Source organism: Cervus canadensis, chromosome 15 (genome assembly GCF_019320065.1).
Source record: "Cervus canadensis isolate Bull #8, Minnesota chromosome 15, ASM1932006v1, whole genome shotgun sequence".
NCBI lineage: Eukaryota > Metazoa > Chordata > Mammalia > Artiodactyla > Cervidae > Cervus > Cervus canadensis.
Genome location: NC_057400.1, coordinates 56,868,244 through 56,894,908, shown reverse-complemented (window position 1 = coordinate 56,894,908; position 26,665 = coordinate 56,868,244). Strand labels below are relative to the sequence as shown.

Sequence of the window (26,665 nt, the reverse complement as noted above, 5' to 3'; positions counted from 1 at the left end):
AAATGTCCACTGCTTTAAAAACCATGAGTTAATAAAAAAAAAAAAAAAAAAGGCGCTAGATAAATGAGATGGTAAAAGGAAGGTGTCAACTAAAAAGACGCACAACATAAGAGCTGTAAGTTAAGTTTTCTTGGGGGTAAAATGAGGACTGCAGCCCAGGAGACAGCACCTTAGATAGCTCTGAGAGACTGCTCCAAAGAGGCAATGGGGAAAGGTCAATATATAAGATTTTGGTGAAGGGGGAGTTCATTGCAATCGAGCATTTACGTGAGGAGCTAACTCTGTTAGCTCCTTTCTGTTAGTCACCGTGAAGGGATTTTAGTGCTTTTCCAGATCTGAAGAGATGCAAAGATTGGGATCATGAAATCAGTTCCTGAAAATATATTTCTTTTTTTTTTTTCTGAAAATATATTTCTAAAGATCCTTTCCACCAGTTTGGAACAGAGCGCCTCACCCTCCGCCCTGAATCGCCCTCAGGGGATGTTGAAGGTCAGCAGTTGCAGCAGCTCAGGGCTCAGTTTCCGCAGAGGCAGATGGCAAATGCCCTTGTTGTTGTTGTTCTGCTGCTGGCAAATGCTCTTGGCAAGTGCCAATTCACAATTGACTGGCCAGTGCCAATTTGTGGTTGACAAAGGATTGTGCTACTAATGTGAAGAAATCATGTGAGTATGTTTCAAATATAAAAAAAAAGTATGTATTTCTCTTCAGAAAATAACCTAAAAGGAATTTTTCTATTCATATGTTGATTGCAATATGATAGAATTTTTCTAGCATCAGAATGTTGAAGCCATGACTCAATTACTGTGTAGTATAGCTTCCTGCCTTTATACCTTTCCTTGGTAAGTGAAAAGATCATAATGATGTTAATAGCTAAGACTCAAGAATGCCTGGATCAAACTGTAGCTCAAACTGATTTCTTACAGGAGCTTTTGAGTTACAAAAATGAACAGAGATACTGGGAAGGCTGAGATATGTAGGTCAACCTACTTACAAAAATAACCTTGATGGAGTTACATAGGTAGATATTACTGTAAAATTTCTTCACACAATGAGAGGGAGTTGGCCAAACTTACTGAGCCATATTATCTATTCATCTCAGACAAAGCAATCATATCTTGTAGACCCATTGGACTGTATCGCATAGATGACTGTTGCTAATTATCAAGAAAGAGTCATGATTTTCAAAAATGAAAGATGGTTAATATTCTTAGAATATAAAGAGTTCTTATGAAGTAATAAAAATAGATAAATGTCCAGTAAAAAAAAAAAAAAGGAAGGTAAATAGGCCACAATAAAAAATAGAGATAGCCAACAAATTATGAAAATTGTTCAATATCATTAATAATCTAATAAATATAAGTTAATGCAAAAATGAGTATTGATTTAATCAATCATATAGATAAGTTTTAAAAGAATGATAATACCCAGTGTTCCATGAGTAGGACATTACTGTTAGTGGGTATATAAATTGGTAGCACTTTTTTGGAGGCTCATTTGGCAATAACTAGTAACTTTTCTTTTAAATGCACATATACTGCAACCTTAAACTTTTAATTCTAGGAATCTGTCCAACAGAAGTATTGTTCCGGTGCACAAAGATATATTTGTAAGAAAGTTCTTGACAGTGTTATTTGTAATAGGGAAAAATTGGAAACAAGGTGAACGTCTACTAATAGGCACATCCACCCCCTAGAATATTTGGCAGAGATTAAAAAGAATTAAGCGGATATCTTTGGGACTGACATTAATGATTTCCAAGATTTATTGCTAAGTAATAAGAAGGTGTAGAACATAACTTAGAGTCTGATCCCTCTTGTGTTTACCACCACTCCTAAAACTAAATATGTACATGTGGTTCATAAAAAGGGATCCAGAAGAATACACTGTAAATGCTAACAGGATTTTCTCCTTGGGAGAGGAGAGGGTGGCAAGACAGGAAATGAAAGGGGATCTGTGGTTATTTTATTGTATGCACTGCTATACTGTTGGATTTTTTTTTTTAACAAAAGCTAAAAATTTGTTTCTTGTTAGGAGTTATTTATAAGTGTACACATGTCAATGAATGAATACTAACACTAGTATTAATATTCTAAATCATTTAGAATATTGCCTGGTACAGAGGAAGTATTAATGCCATGTAAATGTGTGTTAAATTAAATACATTCAAATATTAGAGCTCTATTTTAAGAAAATAATCATGAGATGTGCAAAGATTTAATTGCAAGGCAACCACTAATCTACTTTTTTCTCTATATATTTTCTTTTTCCAGACTAACCAGTGGAATGTTTTGCATTAATAAAAATTGGTTATAATAAGTTATAGCTGGTTATAAAAAGTAAAGAAATGCAGAAAACAAAATATTACATGTAGGATTTTTATTATGATATAATAGGCCTATTTGAGTTTATGTGAAGAGAGAGAGAGAAGAAAACTTGAATGATGGTTTCCAAAATGTTAATAGTGGTTACCTCTGAGTGGTGGAAATGAGTAATTTTATTTTCTGTTGAAATATTGTGACAATGCAAATTATCTTAGAAAGGACATGGATCGCAAAATGGGATCTTTCAGGGTTTTCCCGTCGATGTCTGTGAGAGGGTGGAAATGTAGAACTGTCACAAGAGGATTATTTTTCCAAAGTCTGAAGCGTGGGGAATGGGGTCACATAGAGATAAGGGCTTCCCTGGTGGCTCAGATGGTAAAGAATCCGCCTGCAATGCAGAAGACCTGGGTTCCGTCCCTCGGTTGGGAAGATCCCCTGGAGGAGGGCATGGCAACCCACTCCAGTATTCTTGTCTGGAGAATCCCCATGGACAGAGGAGCCTGGTGGGCTATAGTCAAAGGAGTTGCAAAAAGTTGGACATGACTAAGCAACTAAGTCATGCACAACTCATCACAGAGAGATAAGGCTATCGGTTAATGTGACTGGTACCTGCATAATTCAAGTGCTCAGCAGGCCAGAGTCTCTAAAAAGTCCAAGAGATTAGGTATTTAATACTGAACTGCAACTTGCCAGGAATTGAACTCAGCCTATCAAGGAAAAGCTTGGAATATCCATACTCTTGGGAATATTTTAGCCAATACTAGCTTCAAGGAAAGAGCTGAGAATAGTGGAAGGGTCCTCACTACAATTCTTCTGGGGGCCCACCTTTAATACCCAGGGCAGAGGCAGAATCTCTAACATCCCCCCTCTGCTAAGAAGGGGAAGTGGAGGAATGGTGAACTTTTCCTTCCTTATTTGCCGTCTTGTTCTCTCTTATCTTTTATGACTAAAATTCTCCTTCTACCCATTCTCTTAGGGTCTTCATTCTTAAAGTGGGCAGTTTCAATAAGTATGCAATTGGATCATCTATTCCAGATGCCAGTGTTTCATTTAAACAAATTTGTACTTTATGCCTCTGTGTATTTATTGGAGACTTTTCTTCACAGAGGGCACAGCTCTGAGAGGAAAAGGCACGCTTCAGCCAAAAGTATATACTTTGGTGTGATCTGACAAGATACGTTTATTATTCTGATTCTTGAAATAAAAACCCAACCTATTTTAGTCACTGAATTTGCACAGAAAGATTACAGTGAACTAAACTATACCTCTGGAAGCAGGAATTTCTTCCAGAGTTTCCAGAGCTTCAAAGTAATTTTTCACTATTTCAAGTATTCTATTTCTGAAAGATGTGGAAAGTGTTTCATTATGTGAAAATCCTGTGACTGGTTCCTATTTTGATGCTTTATTTTCCAAATTACTCTATTTGAAGAGTTTATTTAGCTTTTGAATTACAACTGTTAGAACACCCCCAGTTCCAAATCAGCAGGGCTTGAATCAGCAAAGTGCCTTATAGTTAATGCCTCAAGGCAGATCCCAGGATCTGCACAGAAAAGCAAGGTGTGGGTCGGACCCCCTAATTTGGCTGACAGTGATGTGGCACCTCCAGCTGTGTTGCCTCCAGGAGTGGGGTTTATAAAGGGGATGGCCCCAGGCCTCTCACTGCAAGCATCCAGTGTAGACCCCCAGTGTTCTTTAATGATGTGTAATTGGACCAGACTAGACCATGGGGCTTGAATAGCCTTTCTCTGCAGTCAAAGTGCTCAGTACCTACTGTCTTTCTTTAGGACATTGATGGACGGTCCCAGTGCTCAGATTTTATGTTTATTAGTGATACTTTTCATGAGTTTCCAGGGCTAAAGTGACTTTTTCACACTGTTTAATGATTTTCAGTTTAACTCCCTTTCTGAGTGGGATGTTGTAAAGATTAATTAGCCAGTGTTCATAAAGTGCTTTCAAGCTGAAAAGTGCTGCACAAGGGTGTACAGACTCATTAGCTTCTTAGTCATTAAGGCTTTTTAGACCTTTTGGCCTTCAGAAACTAGACGGTGAAGACCAAATTAGTATTTTTTTCTTGGAGGAGAGGGACTTCAGAAAGAGCAGAATAGAACAGTATTTCTTTTTCTAAAAAAGACATGTTTTGCACTGGAACTGAAAAAGGATATAAGATTTTTTTTCATTATCTCCTATTTCCATAATGCTTCAGCTGCTTCTTACTCCCTTCTTTCAAATTGTATTTGACTGTTTCTCCTGCATATGTGTTAAGAAATTCTATACTTGTTGCATAGGCATGGTGGTGGTGGTAGAGATGGTGGGGGACAGGGAGGCCTGGCGTTCTGCTGTCTATGGGGTCGCAAAGACTGAACATGACTGAACAACAGCAGCAGCAATGGAGCTGAGTCTGACCCCCAAAAGTGTTGAATTGTTGTGCCGGTGAATGGCACAGTATAGATCATTCCCTTTGTAAGTAAAGATCCCCTTTTAGTTTATAGTGTTTCATGAAGGTCTGGTATTGTCTCCATCCATAGTAATCTTTAGATATATAATATATAGGATTATATATATATGTGTGTCATTGTTGTTCAGTTGCTAAATCATGTCTGACTTTTTGCAACCCCATGGCCTGCAAGGCAGCAGGCTTCCCTGCCCTTCACTGTATCCCAGAGTTTGCTCAATTCATGTCCATTGAGTTGGTGATGCTATCTAACCATCTATATATACACATATGTATGAATGAGTTCTATATAATTCAATTAAAAGCATTTTATTGAGGGTGGAAAAGTACAAAAAGACATAAAAAGATTCTTGAAAAAAAAAAAGACAGAGATGAATTATTTACCAAGAATTAGATTGACAGTTGACTTTTCAACAGCATTAACTGCACATGATAGGGAAATATCTTCTAAGCACTGAGAGAAAACAGCTGTCAAATTAGAATTGTGTACCCAAATAAATTAACCTTTAAGTTCATAAAATAAAAACACTTTAATACAAAACAAAGCACTTACCACCAATGCTGAAGAATGTTCTAAAGGATTGTCTTCACAAAGAAAGAAAATTATCCTAGAAGGGAAGAAGGAGGTACTGGAAGAAATGAACAGGGAAAAATTGGTAAACATGTGGACAAATCAAAATAAGCACTGCCTAATAACAATAACAAAATAATGTCCAATTTGTAGTAGCAAAGCCAGATAGAACTAGAAAAAAAGGTAACAGGAAAAAAAAAAAGTATATCAGGAAGTAGTATTGAGAGTTAAAGTATTCCAGAGTCCTTACCTTATTTATGAGGAGACTAAAGATGTTAAATTTAGATTTTATCAAGTATGTACATAAAATTTCTCTTAAATAAAGGAAGTGTAATGTAGTAAAGGGGAGAATCAATGGAATGAGGAAATAAAATCAGTAGCAATTGACTCAGTAAAAAAGAGAGTAAGGAAATTTAATACTGCCTTTAGTAATTGTGAATCTCTTGCCTTAACATTACATATACTAAATAACTATGTGTAGACTTCATACACACACACAACACACACACACACACACACACACACACCCTTACAGGGAAAATGAAAAAAAAAATAGTGATATGTGAACAGGTGGTTCTGGCTTGGGATAAGATGTTTAATAACAGCATCATACAGATTACATAGGGCAGGCATTACCAGAGAAGAACCTGAAATGTAGGGAACCAAAATCTTTTATAATAGACAGTAAACCCACCTGACCTCTGCCTCAGAGAGAGGCATTATCTTCATTATACTGCATAGTAAGCATTTCTGCTCTTTGTTCTATTTTACAAGACTGTTAACTATATAAACACTCTGGAAAGATGAGCCATTGCCTTTGTTTGCAAGATGTGCAGAAATATGAGGAACACATGGAGAATATTTCTCAACAAATTTGATAAATTTGTGAAGCCTGTTTTCTCATCTGAAAAGTAGAATGAATAGTATAACTATGTAGTTGTGAGGATCAGATGATATAGCGCATATAAAATGCTTGACATCATATCCAAGGACTTTGTCAATATAAGCTACTATTATAAATGATTATTTCTTGAATAAGATGTAAGTGTGTTTATTGAATTCTTTGTTTTCTCTAATAAATTGTGAATCACTATGTTGTACACCTGAAACATACAATACTCTACATCAACTCTATCTCAGTAAAAGCAATCGGGGTCTCAGCATTAGCTTCTACAGCCTTCTGAATTATTAAGACTTTTAGGGACACTCTGTCAGAGTTGAGGATGCCCAAGTAGCCAAAGCAAGATTTTAATAGGAAAGAAATGATAGGAATTGTGAAGTTCCCTTCGTCTTTAGACCATCTCCAGCCCTCTACAAAAGCACCTCCCACTCCAAGTAGTTTCATTCTGGGTATCCCAGTGTTGCCAAAATCCTGGGCTCTGTTCTCTGGTACCAAACTGAAACACAGAGACAGAATTTTGGGTGAAGTAGAAAAGAGTAGCTTTTATTGCTTTGCCAGGCAAAAGAGGCCACAGTAGGCTAGCGCCCTCAAGACTTTGCCCTCCCTTGGGAAAAACAGGAAGGGGACTTATAGTTCAGGAGGGGGAGGGAGTGCTGCAGATAAGAAGTAGGGCAGATGCAAGCTTGCATTCTTCTTTCCTGTTGGAAAGCCTTTACATGGTCAAAGTCGGGGTCAGGAGGTCTTGGGAGGGTTCCGGTAGTCCTTGAGGCTATCGAATCTTGACCTTTTTTTTCTGGAATAAAGAATACTCACAAAAGAAGGGAATGTTAGGGAGGGCTTCCTCAGAGAAGCAAACACCATGTGCATTGTAGAGCTCTGATTAAAAAGAAATTGTTTTCAAAATTGAATTTTGAATTACATTCAAAATGTAATTAAGTAAGCAAGAGAAACATTTCTGAGAAAATGGCTGAGTGGGCTTAAAAGAATAAGGCCTAGCATATTGGAGGCAACCTTAACCAATTTCTACTAACACCATGAGTGTCTCACACCTGCTCCTGGGTGGATCCTCCCTTGCTGTTTTCATCCCTCACCCTCAGCGAGCTCTGCACTGCCCTCTTCTGGGCATGGAAGGAGCTGCTCGGTTTTGCCACTGCTCTGCCCTGTACCTCTTGATATGGCATCATGGGGGTGTGTGTGTGTGTGTGTGTGTGTGTGTGTGATAGAGAGACTGACTGTCATATAAAACATGCCCACATGCCCTTTTGCCTCTACTTCAGAGAAGTCCCAAGACATTGTCTCTTGTCACAATCCCCTACATTGTAAAGAGTTTAGGGAAATAATGATTTTGGCTTTTACTTGAAACATTTCCTCTCACTAGAATCAGAGATTCTGCAGGTGAATTTGAGTGAGAGTGCCAGGAAGTACTGGAAATCATGAGACCTAGACCCCCTGTAATAAGAAACTTTTTGTTTCTTATTGTTTCTTTTTGTTTCTTAAGACAGGCCTGTCATATCAGGCCTGTGGCATGTGGCTGTTTCTCCCCATAGGAAGAGTGTCTCACCTAAAGGATCCCCAGCCTCTCCTCAGACCAGCTTCTGAGGCACCAGCCACTAATCTGCATTCATGTCTAGTTGTGTCAACAGAACGGTGGGCTCAATTTGAACCCTTCTGTGTGAGGCTCCTTGGCCCTCTGGCCCCTCGGTTCCTACCGGGCCCATCCTAACAGTCATACTCAAGTCTGAAGCTGGCAGGGTTCTAGGGTCAAGCTGAGATCCCTGCTACTGATACATATGTACAAAGAAGTTGGCTTATATCCTGCCTACTTCCAAGTGTGAGTATGTGCATTGCCTTAAATTTTAAATATATCAGACTTCCTCCATTTACTCATTTTTCATTGATCAACAAAGGCATACAGAGATGCCTTTTATACACAGTTCCTGTATCATAGCCATCACAGTTTGTTTCTCATTTTATGTCTTCACAGATGTGACTGTTCCTAGTTAAAACCTGAGACTACAGCATAGTTAACTCTGAAGAATATTCTTTCTGAAGTTAAGATATTAGCATCAACAACACTATATTCTGCCTCTGTGGTTGAAAACAATGTATTAAAATCAGGCATGTGAAGGAAATGTGGAATCTGGCTCCATATTTTTATGGTTTAATGTTCTTAACACTCTCTTTGCCCCCAGGTCATGCAGATGTATCTTCCATTTTGTGGAATTGCCATATCTAATGCTCAGCTCTTTGCTGCCTCAAGGAAAGAATATGAAAGAAGCAGGGTGAGTAGAAAGAAGCATTGCTGACAATCCTCAGAGCTCTTTGTCTTTCAAGTGTCTGTGAGTCATTATGTCTTTTAAAAACAGTAGATGATCTTTGAATAGTACAGAAACATTTTTTTTTAATCTGTATAATCCTTCAAGTCTGTGGTTGATGATCCCCTTTAAGCAATAAACCCAAATGGAAGTGGATATAAATCCTCTGTTGTTGTGCAGGGGAAATAGCTTCTTTTAAAAAGGAAATTAATTTTCACATCTATACTACAAGGCAATAGATATATTCTAGCTTACTCACAGTTTTGAAACAATAACACAATTAGTGATCTTTTTACAATTTAGTTCCTTTAAGAAGCAAGGTATGTTATAGATGATTTCACCCCAACTCACAAATTATGTTTGTGAATTGAAAGTTTTCCTGGAAGAGGATGATAATGTTGCAAACACCAGCTTATAGGATTATAAAGAAACACAGATACAGGGATTACTGTCATATACCTTCACCAGTTGTAGGGCTAAGTAGTAAAAAACAAAACAAAAACAAAGACTGGTACTCAAAAAATTGCTAAACAATCAAGTAGAGGTTAAATATATTAGACTCACTCTATTTTTAAATATAGGGGCATTGCTGTTACAATTTAGAAATATATTTAACAAGAAGATGTTCAGAAAGGTTAGAAACCCTCAGTTGATTGGTAATCAAATTGATTAAAAGTTTCATTTGCTAAGCATTATGATTTACGAATATTTCACAGGAAACAATTAACAACTACAGCCATCTTCTATAGCATCTTCTGATTTGGATCCTGTTTTCATCTTTAGCCCCATGTCTTACCATTCTCCTCCTTTCATTGGGCACTCCAGCAGTATAGGCCCCAATTTCCAGAAAACAGTCTGTTTCACTTTCTCATTCTCTTAGTAATATTTCTCCCTCTGCTTTCAGTGCCTCATGTCCACATTTTTCTCCCACTGCTTTTGCCTTGCATTTCTCTGAAGACCCAGCTCAGTGTTCCACTTAATCTTTCCTTCTTTGCTTATTATTTTGTCTTATATTTACTGCCATTGTTTTATTGTGGTCACTTATCACACTGTATAGTATTTATCAATGGCCCTCCTCTCCAACTACATTTTGAATTCCTTAAGGAACACTTCATGCATTATGAATTGTTGCATCCTCATGTATTCATTTATTCACTCAACAAATATTTATTTTGTGGTCTTCTTCAGACACTGTCCATCAAAGTCCCTGCCTTCATAGAACTTACATTTAGATGAAACGATAGATAATAGACAAACAAGCAAATAAAAAATAATATAGTATCAGGTAGTGGTAGTTCAGTTCAGTTCAATCGCTCAGTCGTGTCCAACTCTTTGCGACCCCATGAATCACAGCATGCCAGGCCTCCCTGTCCATCACCAACTCCCGGATTTTACTCAAACTCATGCCCATCGAGTTGGTGATGCCATCCAGCCATCTCATCCTCTGTCATCCCCTTCTCCTCCTGCCCCCAAATCCCTCCCAGCATCAGGGTCTTTTCCAATGAGTCAACTCTTCGCATGAGGTGGCCAAAGTATTGGAGTTTCAGCTTCAGTATCAGTCTGTTCAATGAACACCCTGGACTTATCTCCTTTAGGATGGACTGGTTGGATCTCCTTGCAGTCCAAGGGACTCTGAAGAGTCTTCTCCAACACCACAGTTCAAAAGCATCAATTTTTCGGCCCTCAGCTTTCTTCACAGTCCAGCTCTCACATCCATACATGACCACTGGAAAAACCATAGCCTTGACCAGACAGACCTTTGTTGGCAAAGTAATGTCTCTGCTTTTTAATATGCTATCTAGGTGGTCATAAGCGTCTTTTAATTTCATGGCTGCAATCACCATCCACAGTGATTTTGGAGCCCAGAAAAATAAAGTCTGACACTGTTTCCACTGTTTCCCCATCTATTTCCCATGAAGTGATGGGACCAGATGCCATGATCTTAGTTTTCTGAATGTTGAGTTTTAAGCCTACTTTTTCACTCTCCTCTTTCACTTTCATCAAGAGGCTTTTCAGTTCCCCTTCACTCTCTGCCATAAGGGTGGTGTCATCTGCATATCTGAGGTTATTGACATTTCTCCCAGCAATCTTGATTCCAGCTTGTGCTTCTTCCAGCCCGGCGTTTCTCATGATGTACTCTGCATATAAGTTAAATAAGCAGGGTGACAATACACAGCCTTGACACACTCCTTTTCCTATTTGGAACCAGTCTGTTGTTCCATGTCCAGTTCTAACTGTTGCTTCCTGGCCTGCAGACAGGTTTCTCAAGAGGCAGGTCAGGTGGTCTGGTATGCCCATCTCTTTCAGAATTTTCCAAAGTTTATTGTGATCCATACAGTCAAGGCTTTGGCATAGTCAATAAAGCAGAAGTAGATGTTTTTCTGGAACTCTCTTGCTTTTTCGATGATCCAGCGAATATTGGCAATTTGATCTCTGGTTCCTCTGCCTTTTCTAAAACCAGCTTGAACATCTGGAAGTTCTCGGTTCACGTATTGCTGAAGACTGACTTGGAGAATTTTGAGCATTACTTTACTAGCGTGTGAGATGAGTGCAATTGTGCAGTAGTTTGAGCATTCTTTGGGATTGCCTTTCTTAGGGATTGGAATGAAAACTGACCTTTTCCAGTCCTGTGGCCACTGCTGAGTTTTCCAAATTTGCTGGCAAATTGAGTGCAACACTTTCACAGCATCATCTTTCAGGATTTGAAATAGCTCAACTGGAATTCCATCACTTCCACTAGCTTTGTTCGTAGTGATGCTTTCTAAGGCCCACTTGACTTCACATTCCAGGATGTCTGGCTCTAGGTGAGTGATCATACCATCATGATTATCTGGCTTGTGAAGATGTTTTCTGTATAGTTCTTCTGTGTATTCTTGCCACCTCTTCTTAGCATCTTCTGCTTCTGTTAGGTCCATACCATTTCTGTCCTTTATCGAAGCCATCTTTGCCTGAAATGTTCCCTTGATATCTCCAATTTTCCTGAAGAGATCTCTAGTCTTTCCCATTCTGTTGTTTTCCTCTATTTCTTTGCATTGATTGCTGAGGAAGGCTTTCTTATCTCTCCTGGCTATTCTTTGGAACTCTGCATTCAAATGGGAATATCTTTCCTTTACTCCTTTGCTTTTCGCTTCTATTCTTTTCACAGCTATTTGTAAGGCCTCCTCAGACAACCATTTTGCCTTTTTGCATTTCTTTTTCATGGGGATGGTCTTGATCCCTGTCTCCTGTACAATGTCACAAACCTCCGTCCATAGTTCATCAGGCACTCTGTCTATCAGATCTAGTCCCTTAAATCTATTTCTCACTTCCACTGTATAGTCATAAGGGATTTGATTTAGGTCATAACCTGAATGGTCTGGTGGTTTTCCCTACTTTCTTCAGTTTAAGTCTGAATTTGGCAATAAGGAGTTCATGATCCGAGCCACAGTCAGCTCCTGGTCTTGTTTTTGCTGACTGTATAGAGCTTCTCCATCTTTGGTTGCAAAGGATATAATCAATCTGATTTCGGTGTTGACCATCTGGTGATGTCCATGTGTAGAGTCTTCTCTTGTGTTGTTGGAAGAGGGTGTTTGATATGACCAGTGCATTCTCTTGGCAGAACTCTATTAGCCTTTGCCCTGCTTCATTCTGTACTCCAAGGCCAAATTTGCCTGTTACTCCAGGTGTTTCTTGACTTCCTACTTTTGCATTCCAGTCCCCGATAATGAGAAGGACATCTTTTTTAGGTGTTAGTTCTAAAAGGTCTTGTAGGTCTTCATAGAACCGTTCAACTTCAGCTTCTTCAGCGTTACAGTTGGGGCATAGGCTTGGATTACCGTGATATTGAATGGTTTGCCTTGGAAACGAACAGAGATCATTCTGTCGTTTTTGAGATTGCATCCAAGTAGTGCATTTCAGACTCTCTTATTGACTATGATGGCTATTCCATTTCTTCTAAGGGATTCCTGCCCACAGTAGTAGATATAATGGTCATCTGAGTTAAATTCACCCATTCCATTCCATTTTAGTTCACTGATTCCTAGAATGTCGATATTCACTCTTGCCATCTCCTGTTTGACCACTTCCAATTTGCCTTGATTCATGGACCTAACATTCCAGGTTCCTATGCAATATTGCTCTTTACAGCATTGGACCTTGCTTCTATCACCAGTCCCATCCACAACTGGGTATTGTTTTTGCTTTGGCTCCATCCCTTCATTCTTTCTGGAGTTATTTCTCCACTGATCTCCAGTAGCATATTGGGCACCTACTGACCTGGAGAGTTCCTTTTTCAGTATCCTATCATTTTGCCTTCTCATACTGTTCATGGGGTAAGTGCTGTAAAAAAAAGAACAAAGTGAGATAATGGAATACAGACTGGTTGCTGAAAGGTAGTTTAGGATGATGTTTATTTCAGAAGGTGATCAAGAAGGTCTCTATGAAGACGTCATATCTGAGCAGAGGCCTCAATGAAATGAAGGAGCAAAGCCACACAAAGATCTAGGAAGAAGATTCCAAGCAGTAGAAATATCAAGTGCAAAGGCCAAGGGGTAGGAGAAGCTTTGGTCCATGTGTCTAAAGAGCAGATAGGAAAGACCTCAGATAGCCAAAACAATCCTAAGGAAGAAGAACAAAGCTGGGGGCACCACACTTCTTGATTTAAAACTATTCTTCAAAGCTATAGTAATCAAAGTAGTATTGTACTGGCATTAAAAACAGACATACAGACCAATGGAATAGAATTAAGAGCCCAGAAATAAACCCATACATACAGAGTCAACATCTGTTTGACTAGGGAGGCAAGAATACTCAATGGGGAAAAAGTAGTTTTTTTTCAATAAATGGTTTTGGAAAACTGGATATTCACATGCAAAAGAATGAGATTAGGTTAAACCTCTATCTTATATCACTCACAAAAATCAACTTGAAATAGATTGAAAGCTTAAACTTGAGACCTGAAACTGTAAAACCCCTAGAAGAAAATATGGGTGAAAGCTCCAGTGTTTTTTTGGGGGGTCTGATATAAAAGCTCAAGCAACAAAAGCAAAAATAAACAACTGAGACTACCTCAAACAAAAAAACTTCTTCACAGCAAAAGAAACAATCAAAAAATGAAGAAGTAAACTATGGAATGGGAGAAAGTGTTTGCAAATCATCTGTAATGATAAGGGGTTAATCTCCAAAATATATAAGGAACTCACACAACCCAATAGCAAAAACAAACAAACAAACAAACAAAAACCAAAAAACAAACAAACAAAAAGACAACCCCAAATCATCCAATTAAAAAATAGAGAATTTACAAAGACATTTTTCCAAAGAAGACATACAAATGGCCAATAGACACATGAAAAGATGCTCAACATCATCAGGGAAATGCAAATTAAAACTATAATGAGATATCACTTCCTACCTCTTAGAATGGCTGTTATCGAAACGATATGAGAAAACAAGTGTTGGTAAGGATGTGGAGAAAAGGGAACCCTTTGTACACTGTTAGTGGGAATATAAATTGGTGCAGCTACTATGGAAAACAATAATGAGGTTCCTCAAAAAATTAAAAATAGAACTACCATATTATCCAGCAGCTTCACTTCTGAGTATATATCAAAAGGAAATTAAATTTCTAGCTCAAAAAGATATCTGCACTCCCATGTTCATTGCAATATTATTTACAATAGCCAAGATACGGAAACAACCTAAGTGTGCATTAATAGTTGAATGAATAAAGAAATTGTGATACACACATACACACACACAGTGGAGCATTATTTAGCCATAAGGCAGAAGAAAACCCTGTCATTTGTGACAACATGGATGAAACTTGAGGGCACTGTGTTAAGTGAAATCAGTTCAGTTCAGTTCAGTTCAGTCACTCAGTCATGTCTGATTCGCGACCCCGTGAACCACAGCACGCCAGGCCTCCCTGTCCATCACCAACTGCTGGAGGCCACCCAAACTCATGTCTATTGAGTCGGTGATGCCATCCAACCATCTCATCCTCTGTCATCCCCTTCTCCTCCTGCCTTAAATCTTTCCCAGCATCACAGTCTTTTCAAATGAGTCAGCTCTTCACATCAGGTGGCCAAAGGATTGGAGTTTCAGCTTCAACATCAGTCCTTCCAATGAACACCCAGGACTGATCTCCTTTAGGATGGACTGGTTGGATCTCCTTGCAGCCCAAGGGACTCTCAAGAGTCTTCTTCAACACCACAGTTCAAAAGCGTCAATTCTTCGGCTCTCAGCTTTCTTTATAGTCCAACTCTCACATCCATACATGACTACTGGAAAAACCATAACCTTGACTAGATGGACCTTTGTTGACAAAGTGGTGTCTCTGCTTTTTAATATGCTGTCTAGGTTGGTCCTAACTTTCCTTCCAAGGAGTAAGCGTCTTTTAATTTCATGGCTGCAATCACCATATGCAGTGATTTTGGAGCCCCCCAAAACAAAGTCAGCCGCTGTTTCCACTGTTTCTCCTTCTGTATGCCATGAAGTGACTGGACCAGATGACATGATCTTAGTTTTCTGAATGTTGAGCTTTAAGCCAACTTTTTCACTCTCCTTTTTCACTTTCACTTTCATCAAGAGGCTCTTTAGTTCTTCACTTTCTGCCATAAGGGTGGTGTCATCTGCATATCTGAGGTTATTGATATTTCTCCCAGCAATCTTGATTCCAGCTTGTGCTCCTTCCAGCCCAACTTTTCTCATGATGTACTCTGCATAGAAGTTAAATAAGCAGGGTGACAATATACAGCCTTGACGTACTCCTTTTCCTATTTGGAACCAGTCTGTTTTCCATGTCCAGTTCTAACTGTTGCTTCTTGACCTGCATACAGGTTTCTCAAGAGGCAGGACAGGTGGTCTGGTATTCCCATCTCTTTCAGAATTTCCCACAGTTTATTGTGATCCACACAGTCAAAGGCTTTGGCATAGTCCATAAAGCAGAAATAGATGTTTTTCTGGAACCCTCTTGCTTTTTTGATGATCCAGTCTGTATTATTTTACATATATATTGAATCTATGAAAGCGGAACTCAAAGAAGCAGAGTGTAATATGGTGGTTCCCAGGAGCTGGAGTATCCCGGAAAAGGAGAGATGTTGGTCAAAGTATACAGACTTCTAGTTATAAGATGAGTCAGTTCTGGAGATCGAGTGTTCAGTGTGATGAGTATAGTTAATGATACTGCATTATGCACTTGAATATTGCTGAGAAAATAAATCTTAATGTTCTTACCACAAAAAATGTAATTATGTCAGGTGATGGATGTGTTAACTAACCTTAGTGTAGTAATCATTTTGCAGTATATAGGTGTATTAAATCATCATGTTGTACACCTTAAACTCACACAAAGTTTTATGTCAATTATATCTCAATAAAGCTGGTGGTGGGGAGAAGTAATGTAGCTGGACAGTGAGAAGTGAGAGATTGTCCAAAAAATTTAGCAGTGAAATATATGAGGCCTACTGATATGGGAAATGAATGAAAATGACTTTAGGCTTGTACGGGTGGCAAGTAAGCCGTTGGATATGGGAGTTAGAGTTTTGGAGAGATGAGAAGACTCGAGATTAATGTTTGGGAACCATCAGCATATAGATGGCATTTAAAACTAGGGTACAGGTGGGAAAAATATATGGATAAGAGAAGGGAAAAGGTCCAAGGATGAGTCCAGAAGCAAAAGAAGGTCTGAAGAAGGAGGAGCTGGGGACATGCAGGTAACACTGAGAAACAGGGCGTGTTCAACTGTGTGCAAAGCTTCCATGTCGGTCGCGTCGCGTGCCATCCTAGATTTTCTTCTTTTTCTTTTCTCCTATTTTGAAGCCAGTCTGCATTGTTATTTGTGAAACTTTTATCACTTGTTAGTAAAGCAGCAATTTTTAATTAGAAACAATAAAATTACTATAATGTGATTTGTCAGTACGAAACTCAAGGCACAATTAGTTTTTCCTCCGAGATAAATGTTCCTGTATATGGGTCCCAGAGGCCCCATCCATGCAGTCACACCAAATTGAAAAGTTAAATAATTGTTCAGTTAATATGATCCATCTGAAGGACTAGTCTGGATGATTAAGGAAATAATGTCTCCTCCCTTAACAACAGGGGATTTTGTTGGCAATTATGCAGACAGTTGCCTTATTTTTAATATTATATTTGCACATGAAATTACCACACATTGACCTCTTACAGCGATTTGCTGTCCAAATGCCAAATGGACAGAACACACTTAGAACTTTTTTCAACTCATAGTGTTTCTCTTTGCTTTGGAATCATCGAGCAATGCATGGCCCTTAGCCACAGTCACAAGCTCTCTTTAGAGAAAACACTGTCCGAGATTTGGGGTCCGCTTTGAGATGCTCAGGGAAGTAGACTCATTTCATGGATCCCTTGACTCATTCAAATACTTTTCTACCTGAATAGACTCAGAGAAGAAATTCTCACGTTTCAAATGGTTTCAGGACAAATCAAATTCATTACCAAAGTTGAAAATTAGTCAACACCACCTATCAGAATAGATGTGAATTTGAAAACCCATGAAATCCTTTTGTGATAGGTCAGACTGGAGACATCACATTAAATTCTATTGAATAAAGCATCCTCTGGCCAATTCACTGGCTGTGTAATTTTCTGATTGCGCTTTGATAGAGGCAAAATATCTACTACCTGTAAATGGCTCACTGTTCTTCAATCTCTGGATGTATCCATGTAATTAAAAATTCTAAATAAATATTATTTCAATGTATAAATTGTAAGCTAGCTTAGCTGGATAAAATGACATGTTATCACAATCTCATTTTTAAATGAGTATACAGTTTTCAAGTTAGAATTTAAGTTTTTTCTTTAATTTTTATGCTTTTTATTTTATTATTTTAATAAATTTTTAATGATGTTTTCTTTTTGAGATGTATAATGGCATTTCAATGTTCTCCTGGACAAATTTCTTGTGTAGAGGGATTAATAGGGGCTTTATATATATATTTTTGAAGGTTTTGAAACTTAACTAGTATCCACTACTATAATTCTTTAATAGTTCTGTGAGAGATATATATTAGTGAGAATAAGTCTTGAGTTTGACCATGAAGCTATTTCTTCCAGATGGTGAGGAAGAGATGCTTTGTAATTTTTTGAAATAAATGTATCTTGGAGAGAATCAAGTATTTGGTATTCATAAAATGTTGATTTTTAAACCCAGTCATGTTTTTTAAAATATTTAAAAATCAATTTTTAAAAATTGCAGAAAAACTACTGTAGGAGCAGAAAAGCCTGTCAGTAATGCTTATATGAGATCATGTAGTCATTAACTGTGTGGAATATAGTCATATAGATATATGAAGAATTTATGTGGGATTATATGGACTGGTGGGCTACTGTCCATGGGATCATAAAGAGTTGGACATGACTGAGTGAGCAACCCAGCACACGCGCGCACACACACACACACACGGACTGGCACTATTCTCAAGTTATATCTTATAATTCAAGACTGTGTTATGAAATGAAATAAGGGAAATATGTCAAAACAACCATAAACACTTTAAAATTTAGCCACACAAAAATATTTATATTTTTACTGCAAAGACTAAATGGAATTTTTGAGAGACAAATTTTAATTCAGTCCCTTAGCCACCTAAATACATACATTTTCTCTTTGCTAGGCTTTGCTAGAGGTGGTTAATGACCTCTTTGAAGAACAGACGGACCTGGAGAAAATTGTCAAGAAAATAATGCATCGGGCCCAAACACTGTTGAAATGTGAACGCTGTTCTGTTTTACTCCTGGAGGACATCGAATCACCAGTAAGTCATCTTTTATCTGTCATGTGTGTTAAGGAAGTCAAGTTTAGTTTAGTTGTAACTAAGTTTGTGAAATCAGGACTTGAACCACTCTTTTGTGACTCTTCTAATATGAGATGACTTTTTATAAAAGTAAAGTTTTTTATTTCCTGTATGTGTTTTTTCAGTCTTGATCTGCTGTCATCTGAGAAACTCTGACGACCTTGAGGTCTAGCGGAGCTCTGTGTACACAGATGAGACACCTAAGGGATGGGAAAGTGAAAGTGAAAGTCGCTCAGTACTGTCAGACTCTTTGGGACCCCATGGACTCTACAGTCCATGGAATTCTCCAGGCCAGAATACTGGAGTGGGTAGCCTTTCCCTTCTCCAGGGGATCTTCCCAACTCAAGGATGGAACCCAGATCTCCTGCATTGCAGGCGGATTCTTTACCAGCTGAGCCACCAGCAAAGCCCAAGGGATGGAAGGGGTTGCCCGAACTCGCTCAGCTTAAGAGAAGAGAAGCTGGGCTGCCAGCCTCCCATTGAACCCACGCAGCAAGGGAAGGCCGTCAGCACGCGTGAGCATGGATTGCAGCCCCCACAAGACCCCACAGCCCTCTTCTGGGGTGGGGGTCGGGGAGTGGGCAAGCAGTGCTCTTTGCGCTTGCGCTCACTGGAGTCGCCCCAGCCTCAGTGGGGCGGCACTCTCCAGCAGAGGTTTGTTTGGCTGCTTCCCACCTTTCCACCTTCTTCTACTGCTGCTTTGGGCCTGTGGACACTAGCTCGGTGCGCGCCCGTCAGGAGGCGGAGGCGCCTTCCTCCTCACGCAGGGGCTACTCACTCTCACTTCAGGGGCAAGCAGCCCTTGGCCTGGGCCTCGGGCCTGCCTTATCTTGGCTTTCAGGGTCTTTTAGGTCCTCTGGCTCTTTGTGAGAAGTCTGCTGGGTACATACACAGCAATATTGAAAATAATGACCATCATCCATCTAACTTCTTGAAAGCTAAATGTCTACACCCTCAGCAGCAGTTTAATATCTTTGCCGTGAACTCTCTTCAAAGACCGGGAATTGTCTAGCAATTAAGTGCCGTTTTAATACCCCAGAGAATGATGTTTTACTGTAGTTACTCAGAAAGGTTATTGTCTTTGCTTTTAGGTTTGATTTCCTCAAAAAACAAGAACCTTGTGTAAATTTTGGAGATTTAATAATAAACATTGTAAAACTTAAAATATTTTGTTTTTTAAAAAGTTTCATTGATATATAGTTGATTTACAGTGTTGTGTTAGTTTCAGGTGTTCAGCAAAGTGATTCAGTTATATATATCCTTTTTGGAATTCTTTGCCATTATAGGTTATTACAAGGTATTGAGTATAGTTCCCCATGCTATACTGTAGGACCTTGTTGGTTATCTATTTATCATTAAGCTTTCAAAAATCTATATACGTTTAAAATGCTTAGGAGTATTTTCCCATATCTTCTCAGTTCAGTTCAGTTCAGTTGCTCAGTTGTGTCTGATTCTTTGCAATCCCCGTGGACTGCAGCATGCCAGGTCTCCCTGTCCATCACCAACTCCCACAGTCTACCCAAACTCATGTCCATTGAGTCGGTGATGCCATCCAACCATCTCATCCTCTGTCATCCCCTTCTCCTGCCTTAAATCTTTCCCAGCATCAGGGTCTTTTCAAATGAGTCAGCTCTTTGCATCAGGTGGCCAAAGGATTGGAATTTCAGCTTCAACATCAGTCCTTCCAATGAACACTCAGGATTAATCTCCTTTAGGATGGACTGGTTGGATCTCCTTGCAGTCCAAGGGACTCAAGAGTCATCTCCAACACTACAGTTCAAAAGCATCAATTCTTCTGTGTTCAGCTTTCCTTATAGTCCAACTCTAGAGTTTGGTGTTATTTCTACTCAGCAAATGTGGTTTAAACAAACAATAGCCTTGCAATTATCCTGTGGTTGTGTAAAAATCAGTAGATCCTGGGTTTCTCAGATGGCACTAGTGGTAAAGAACCTGTCTGTCAATGCAGGAGATATAAGAGACACAGATTTGAACCCTGAGTCAGGAAGATGCCCTGGAGGAGGGCATGGCAACCCACTCCAGTATTCTTGCCTGGAGAATCCCATGGACAGAGGAGCCTGGTGAGCTACAGCCCACAGGGTCTTGAAGAGCCAGACACAACTGAAGCGACTTAGCACACACAGCGCAATAGATCCTTGGGAGAACACACACACACACATAGCCCGTATATGTGAAGTGCTTCTGGATGCTTCATGAAGCATTTTGTCTCATTTAATACTTACTGCATCCTTATGAGGTAAGTAGTATTATCATCCTCATTTATTGATGAGGAATTCAGACTCCAAGAGTTGACTGACCTGCAGGGGTATTCCCCAGCACCTGGCAGGGATGCCTCTGAAAGGAGTGGGAAGAGGTGGGATGCTAGTGGGTGCCTGGCTGGCTGTGGGCTCTCCTTGAGCAAAGGCAGGAAGGGGAAACTGGTGGGACTTGTTTCCAGGGTTTGCGAGCCACTCCCAGGTCCCCATGAGGGCGGGTGGCTGGGGGGCCAGGTAGAATCTGAACAGGGACAGATTCACTGTTTGCTTGGTCAGTTAGAACAGACATGGAAGTAATTTAAATCAGCTTAGGGTGATCATTTTTTGCAAATCTTCTAACATGGAGTAACTTTTACCCTGTAGTCTTGCTTTTTGGCAAGTGAGATGAAAAAGTACAGATGACAGAAGATAATATGGAAGGTGGGGGCAGAGCTGGAGAGGATAACAGTGACAGTAAGAACTTCAGGATATAAAGTAGGGAGGGGTCAGAAACCACTCCCTAGACCAGATGGCATGTGTGTGTGTTCAGTCGCTCAGTCATGTCCTACTCTTTGTGACCCTTTGGACTATAGCCCACCAGGTTTCTCTAAGGGACTTTTCTGGCAAGAATACTGGAGTGGGTTGACATTTCCTTCTCCAGGGGATCTTGCCATCCAAGGGATCGAACTTTCTTCTCCTGTGTCTCCTGCATTGCAGGTGAATTCTTTACCTACTAAGCCACTGGGAAAGCCAGACTAGATGGTAACATGCAGTAAAGGTGTTGGTGTAGTTGTGAAGATTAAAAAGACCTTTTCCCTATCACAGCTGAACATTCTAAGATTTTTTGGAATGGCGGAGTCAGGGCAGAAAACCTGGGGCCAGTCTATCTTTTCTTCTCTTTGCCCATCCCTTCCCTCTCAGAGTGAGAATGAACTCCTTCAGTCCGGAGGGACAAGGTCAGAGATAAAAGTGAACTATGTGCAAAAAGAGGAGACCCATCTATTTGGTACCATTTGAGAAGCTGTAAAGAATTTTCATCAAGGTTGCTAGGCAGGTTGTGGGGGAGGTGAGTGCGGGGGCGGGACGGCAGTATATGTGGCATCACCACACAGAAAAGTCATAATGCCCTGCTTTCCTTAACTTGCTTCTCACCAAAAGTTTCTTGAAACTTCAGACTTAAAGGGACTGATCACTGTTCTGTGCAGTACCCTGATTGTCAGGTAGAAAGGCTGGGAAGGAAACCATATACAGTCACACCATGTGTAAGAGGAGAAGACAGCTTAGCAGGACACCAGGCGGCAAAAGCTAATGCTGGCACAGAGGTTTCAACAAACAGAAAATCCTGCCCTGATGAAGTTCTCTGGCTGAGACTTCCTCACCTCAGAATGGATGGACTGATAGTAAATTTTTTAGGCTTTGCAAGTCACATGATCTCTCTTGCAGCTACTTATGGTAGCATGAAAGCAGTCTCATGGCTGTGTTCCAATAAAGCATTATTGATAAAAGTAGGTGGTGGGCCAGATTTGGCTGCAGGCAGCAGTTTTCAGATCTCCATCCTAGATAATCCTTGGGTGGCCTTTACTTTCTTACGACACTGAAAAATGAGCTGCCCACTTTTTTGTCTTGTTTCTGTGAAGTCAATATACATTTCAGATGGAGCAAAGATTTGTGTAAAAAAAGAACTTAAAAGTACTGGTGAGTATTTTTCTATAGTCATTCGGTGGGGAAAGGTTTTCTAAAACATTCACACAATTCCTTAGAGAATATAAGCACATTAAAACACTTCTATGATTTTTTAACCATCAAACTGGAAAAGATTTAAGAGAATTATAACAGCAAGTATGAGTGTGGGTATAAGAAAATGGACATTCTTTTTACTGATGATGAGATTTTAAACTGGGATAGCCTTTATGGATATAAGCTTGGTAAAATATGTTTCAGTTTTTAAAGAGCATAGCCTTTGCATTCAGCAATTTCTCCTCTTAAAATTTAGCACAGTGAAAGAGATGGAGAAGAGTAAGAGAGCAAAATCAGTATATAAGAAGTTTTACTGCAGTATTTATAGTTGTAAAAATATAAATCAAATAGCAACAGAAGTTTTATATAATGAAATGCTATACATCCTTTAAAATAATGATGTTTATCTATATGTATAGGAACAATATCCTTGATACATTTTTAAGTAAGTAATAAAGGAGAAAAAACAAGTATAAAAGGAAGTGATTTTTATCAAAATATGGGTACATAAATGAGATCATATTTTCACAATTATTAAATTGATGGAGTCTTAGTTTTCTCCCTTTGAGTTATGTTATCTTGCATCTTATCCTCCCAAGCAGAGTTAGAGTTTATCATCTCGTGGAAAAAGGGGGCAAGTACTGGACCTTGCAGTAAGAGTGTGAACTTGAAAGTCAGGGTGTCACGAGAGAGGATCTGCTAAATGGATTTTTATTACCTTCTGCCAGTTAAGGACCAACCTAAAAACACCAAGGACAAGGAATAAAACTATAATTCACAAAAGAAAAAGTATTCATAACTCTATACTCCAATCATCACCCCACCCATGGCTCACATAACATAGTGAAAATTGGGTGGGGCACAGTAGAAAGCTGAGTGAGGTTGCCTGCATCCAGCCATCTTGGACAGAGTACAATGTTTGTCACAGTACGGATGGGTGCCTGGGCAGGCTCAGGAATGTTTCTTGAGTCCTCCTTGCTGCCATAGAGTGGCAGGAGAGGTGGGGTGGAACAAGAAAATTTCGGACAAGCTGTCTTGGAAACAAGGCTGTCAGGAGAACTGACAATGTGAGTGGTGAGTCACCCTGCAGCTGCTAATCGTGGTCTCCTGGTGAGAATTTAAGGCTTTAATCACACAAAAATATCTATGTCATATAGGACTTCATAGTAAGCAAGGGCAGCCTCTGTTTGGCAGGAGTTGCCTGGAAGAATGTGTTGTCGAAAAAGCACTGAAAGACACTAGACCAAAATTCAAGTGCAGTCATCCTTACCCACTGTCCTGATGTCACCCCTTCTCCATTATTTACTTAAAGATGTGGCGTGTGTGGGTGCTCAATGTCCAACTCTTTGCGACCCTGTGGACTGTAACCCACCAGGCTCCTCTGTCCATGGAGTTTTCCAGGCAAGTATACTGGAGTAGGTTGCCATTTCTGTCTCCATGTGATCTTCCCGACCCAGGGATAGAACCTGCATCTCCTGCATTGGCAGGTGGATTCTTTACCTCTGTATCAGCCAAAACAAAAAGCCACCAGCCTGGAGCTTATGAAAAGATATCAAAAGAAAAAAAGGAGGAAAAGAATGTAAAAACAAACACCAATTGAGAAACACAGACCAGAAAAATTGCTAACAATTCTCCATGAAATGAAATTCAAGATAGCGTGATCTCACAGGGGAAAAAAGTGTTCAAAGAAGAGATACAAGGACTCAAGAAATAAAAGATACACAGTAAATAGGTAAGAAAACTGAGTTGGCAGAGCTTAGAAAGAAATAGAAGAAAATATGTAACCATACAGAAATGAACATTATGTTAAAAACAGAAGAAAAGAAGACAAGAATTTCTAACATTTTCAGAGGCATGGAGGATAAAATTAGAAGTGAAATGGAAAATAATACAGTATAAAAAGATAGAATTATAAATACAGAGTAAAAAGAAAGTAAAAAATAAGGATACTTGGTATCTCTGAAGAGAACATAAGAAATGAGACAGGAGAAAAAAAAAAAGAAGAAGAAACCTGTATACAGTTAGAACCAGACATGGAACAACTGACTGGTTCAAAATTGAAAAAGGAGTACGTCAAGGCTGTATATTGTCACCCTGCTTATTTAACTTATATTCAGAGTACCGCATGAGAAATGCTGGGCTGGATGAATCACAAACTGGAATCAAGATTGCCAGGAGAGATATTAATAACTTCAGATATGCAGATAATACCACCCTTATGGCAGAAAGCAAAGAGGAACTAAAGAGCCTATTGATGAAGGTGAAAGAGGAGAGTGAAAAAGCTGGCCTAAAACTCAACATTCAGAAAAATAAGATAATGCCATCCAGTCCCATCACTTCATGGCAAATAGATGGGAAAAAAATGTAAACAGTGACAGACTTTATTTTTGGGGGGTTCCAAAATCACTGCTAATGGTGACTGCAGCCATGAAATTAAAAGACACTTGCTCCTTGGAAGAAAAGCTATGACAAATCTACACAGCATATTAAAAAGCAGAGACATGTTTCTAGAGAACAACATCGAAACATGTATATTATGTATGGTGAAACAGATCACCAGCCCAGGCTGGATGCATGAGACAAGTGCTCGGGCCTGGTGCACTGGGAAGACCCAGAGGGATCGGGTAGAGAGGGAGGTGGGAGGGGGGATCGGGACGGGGAATACATGTAACTCCATGGCTGATTCATGTATGACAAAACCCACTACAATATTGTAAAGTAACTAGCCTCCAACTAATAAAAATAAATGAAAAATAAAATAAAATAAAAAGCAGAGACATCACTTTGCTGACAAAGATCTGTATAATCAAAGCAATGGTCTTTCTGGTAGTCATGTACAGATGTGAGAGTTGGACCATAAAGAAGACTGAGCACCGAAGAAATGATGCTTTTGAACTGTGGTACTGGAGAAGACTCGAGAATTCCTTGGACGGCAAGGAGATCAAACCAGTCAATCCTAAAGGAAATCAATCCTGAATACTCATTGAAAGGACTGATGCTGAAGGTGAAGCTCCAATACTTTGGCCACCTGATGTGAAGAGCCAACTCATTGGAAAAGACCCTGATGCTGGTTAGGATCGAGGGCAGGAGGAGAAGGGGACGACAGAGAATGAGATGGTTGGATGGCATCACCGACTCAATGGATATGAGTTCAAACAAACTCCAGGAAACAGTGAAGCACGGGGAAGCCTGGCATGCTGCAGTCCATGGGGTCATAAAGAGTCAGACATGACTGAGTGACTGAACAACAATGGTAAAAATAGGACATTTTATTGAAATGAAAGCAAAGCGGAATTTACAGACTGAAAGAACATGTCATTTCAGGAAAAACTGATGCTCACTGCTTAGTATTGAAACACATCCAGTGCTTATGGACTTCAAAGATAATGAAAAAATTCTGTGGGCATCTAGATAACATCGAGTTAGCTACTGAAGGAAAGTTCATTCTGGTGTTAGTCTTCCTGGTAGCACTCTCCAGTGCAAGAACACAGTATAGGAACAGATACCAAATCCTCAGGGAAAGAAAATATGACTCTTTAATTTAAAACCCAGCCAAATTCATATTCAATTACATAAGCCACAGATAGACATTTTAGATATGCAAAGGAGAGTGTGGGAAGCTTAGTTCCAAGAAGCCCTTCCTGAAAATTATGACAGGTTGAAATCAAGCCAAGCAAGCAATGGAGAAAACATAAGCATAATATTGAGTGCTGAATACATAGAGCTCAGGCTAACAAGCTGTGGATGTATATTATACTTATAGAGGAACATTGCACTTGGAGAATAGATCCCTTATACATTGAGTGGTATCTAACCTGCTGTTTGTCTGGGGAGAGATGATACCTCATTGCTCAGATGTTCCTGGTAAACACAATCCTGAGAAATGAACCAGATAGAAAGTAGAACCTTGCAGTCTTGGCGTACACAGCCAACTGCACTCAATGCTATTCCTCTTCCAACAGGTATCTTCGTCGCATGGACTATTTTCATTTTAATGTGTCAAATTTATCAATCTTCCTTTTTGATTTGTGACTTACAGGTTTTGTTTCTTAAAGTTCTTTGTCTACCTCCATGCTATAATGACCTTCTCTTTAATCTATCTGATATTTATGGGCTTTTATGTCCATCTAGAATTTATTTTTGTGTATAGGGTAAAGCTGTATAAGTATAACCAGTTGTCTCAGAACCATCCCCCCTTCTGTATCACATCAGGTTTCCACACATCACTGTGTGTGTTTCTGAGCTCACTATTCTGTCCCATTGCTCTGTTTGTCTGTTTCTGCACCAGTATCACACTTTCTTGG

General features: G+C 39.4%; 1 protein-coding gene across 1 annotated transcript in view; it reads left to right on the top strand.

Annotated features, from left to right (window-relative positions):
- The first annotated feature begins 8,440 nt into the window (after positions 1 to 8,440).
- The window catches only part of PDE11A (phosphodiesterase 11A), a 262,481-nt gene continuing 244,256 nt past the window's right edge, over positions 8,441 to 26,665 (top strand). Inside the window, exons 1-2 of the mRNA XM_043487864.1 lie at positions 8,441 to 8,527; positions 18,193 to 18,333. Of these exons, the coding sequence (XP_043343799.1) occupies positions 8,441 to 8,527; positions 18,193 to 18,333 (228 nt within the window). The remainder of the gene's footprint in view (positions 8,528 to 18,192; positions 18,334 to 26,665) is intronic.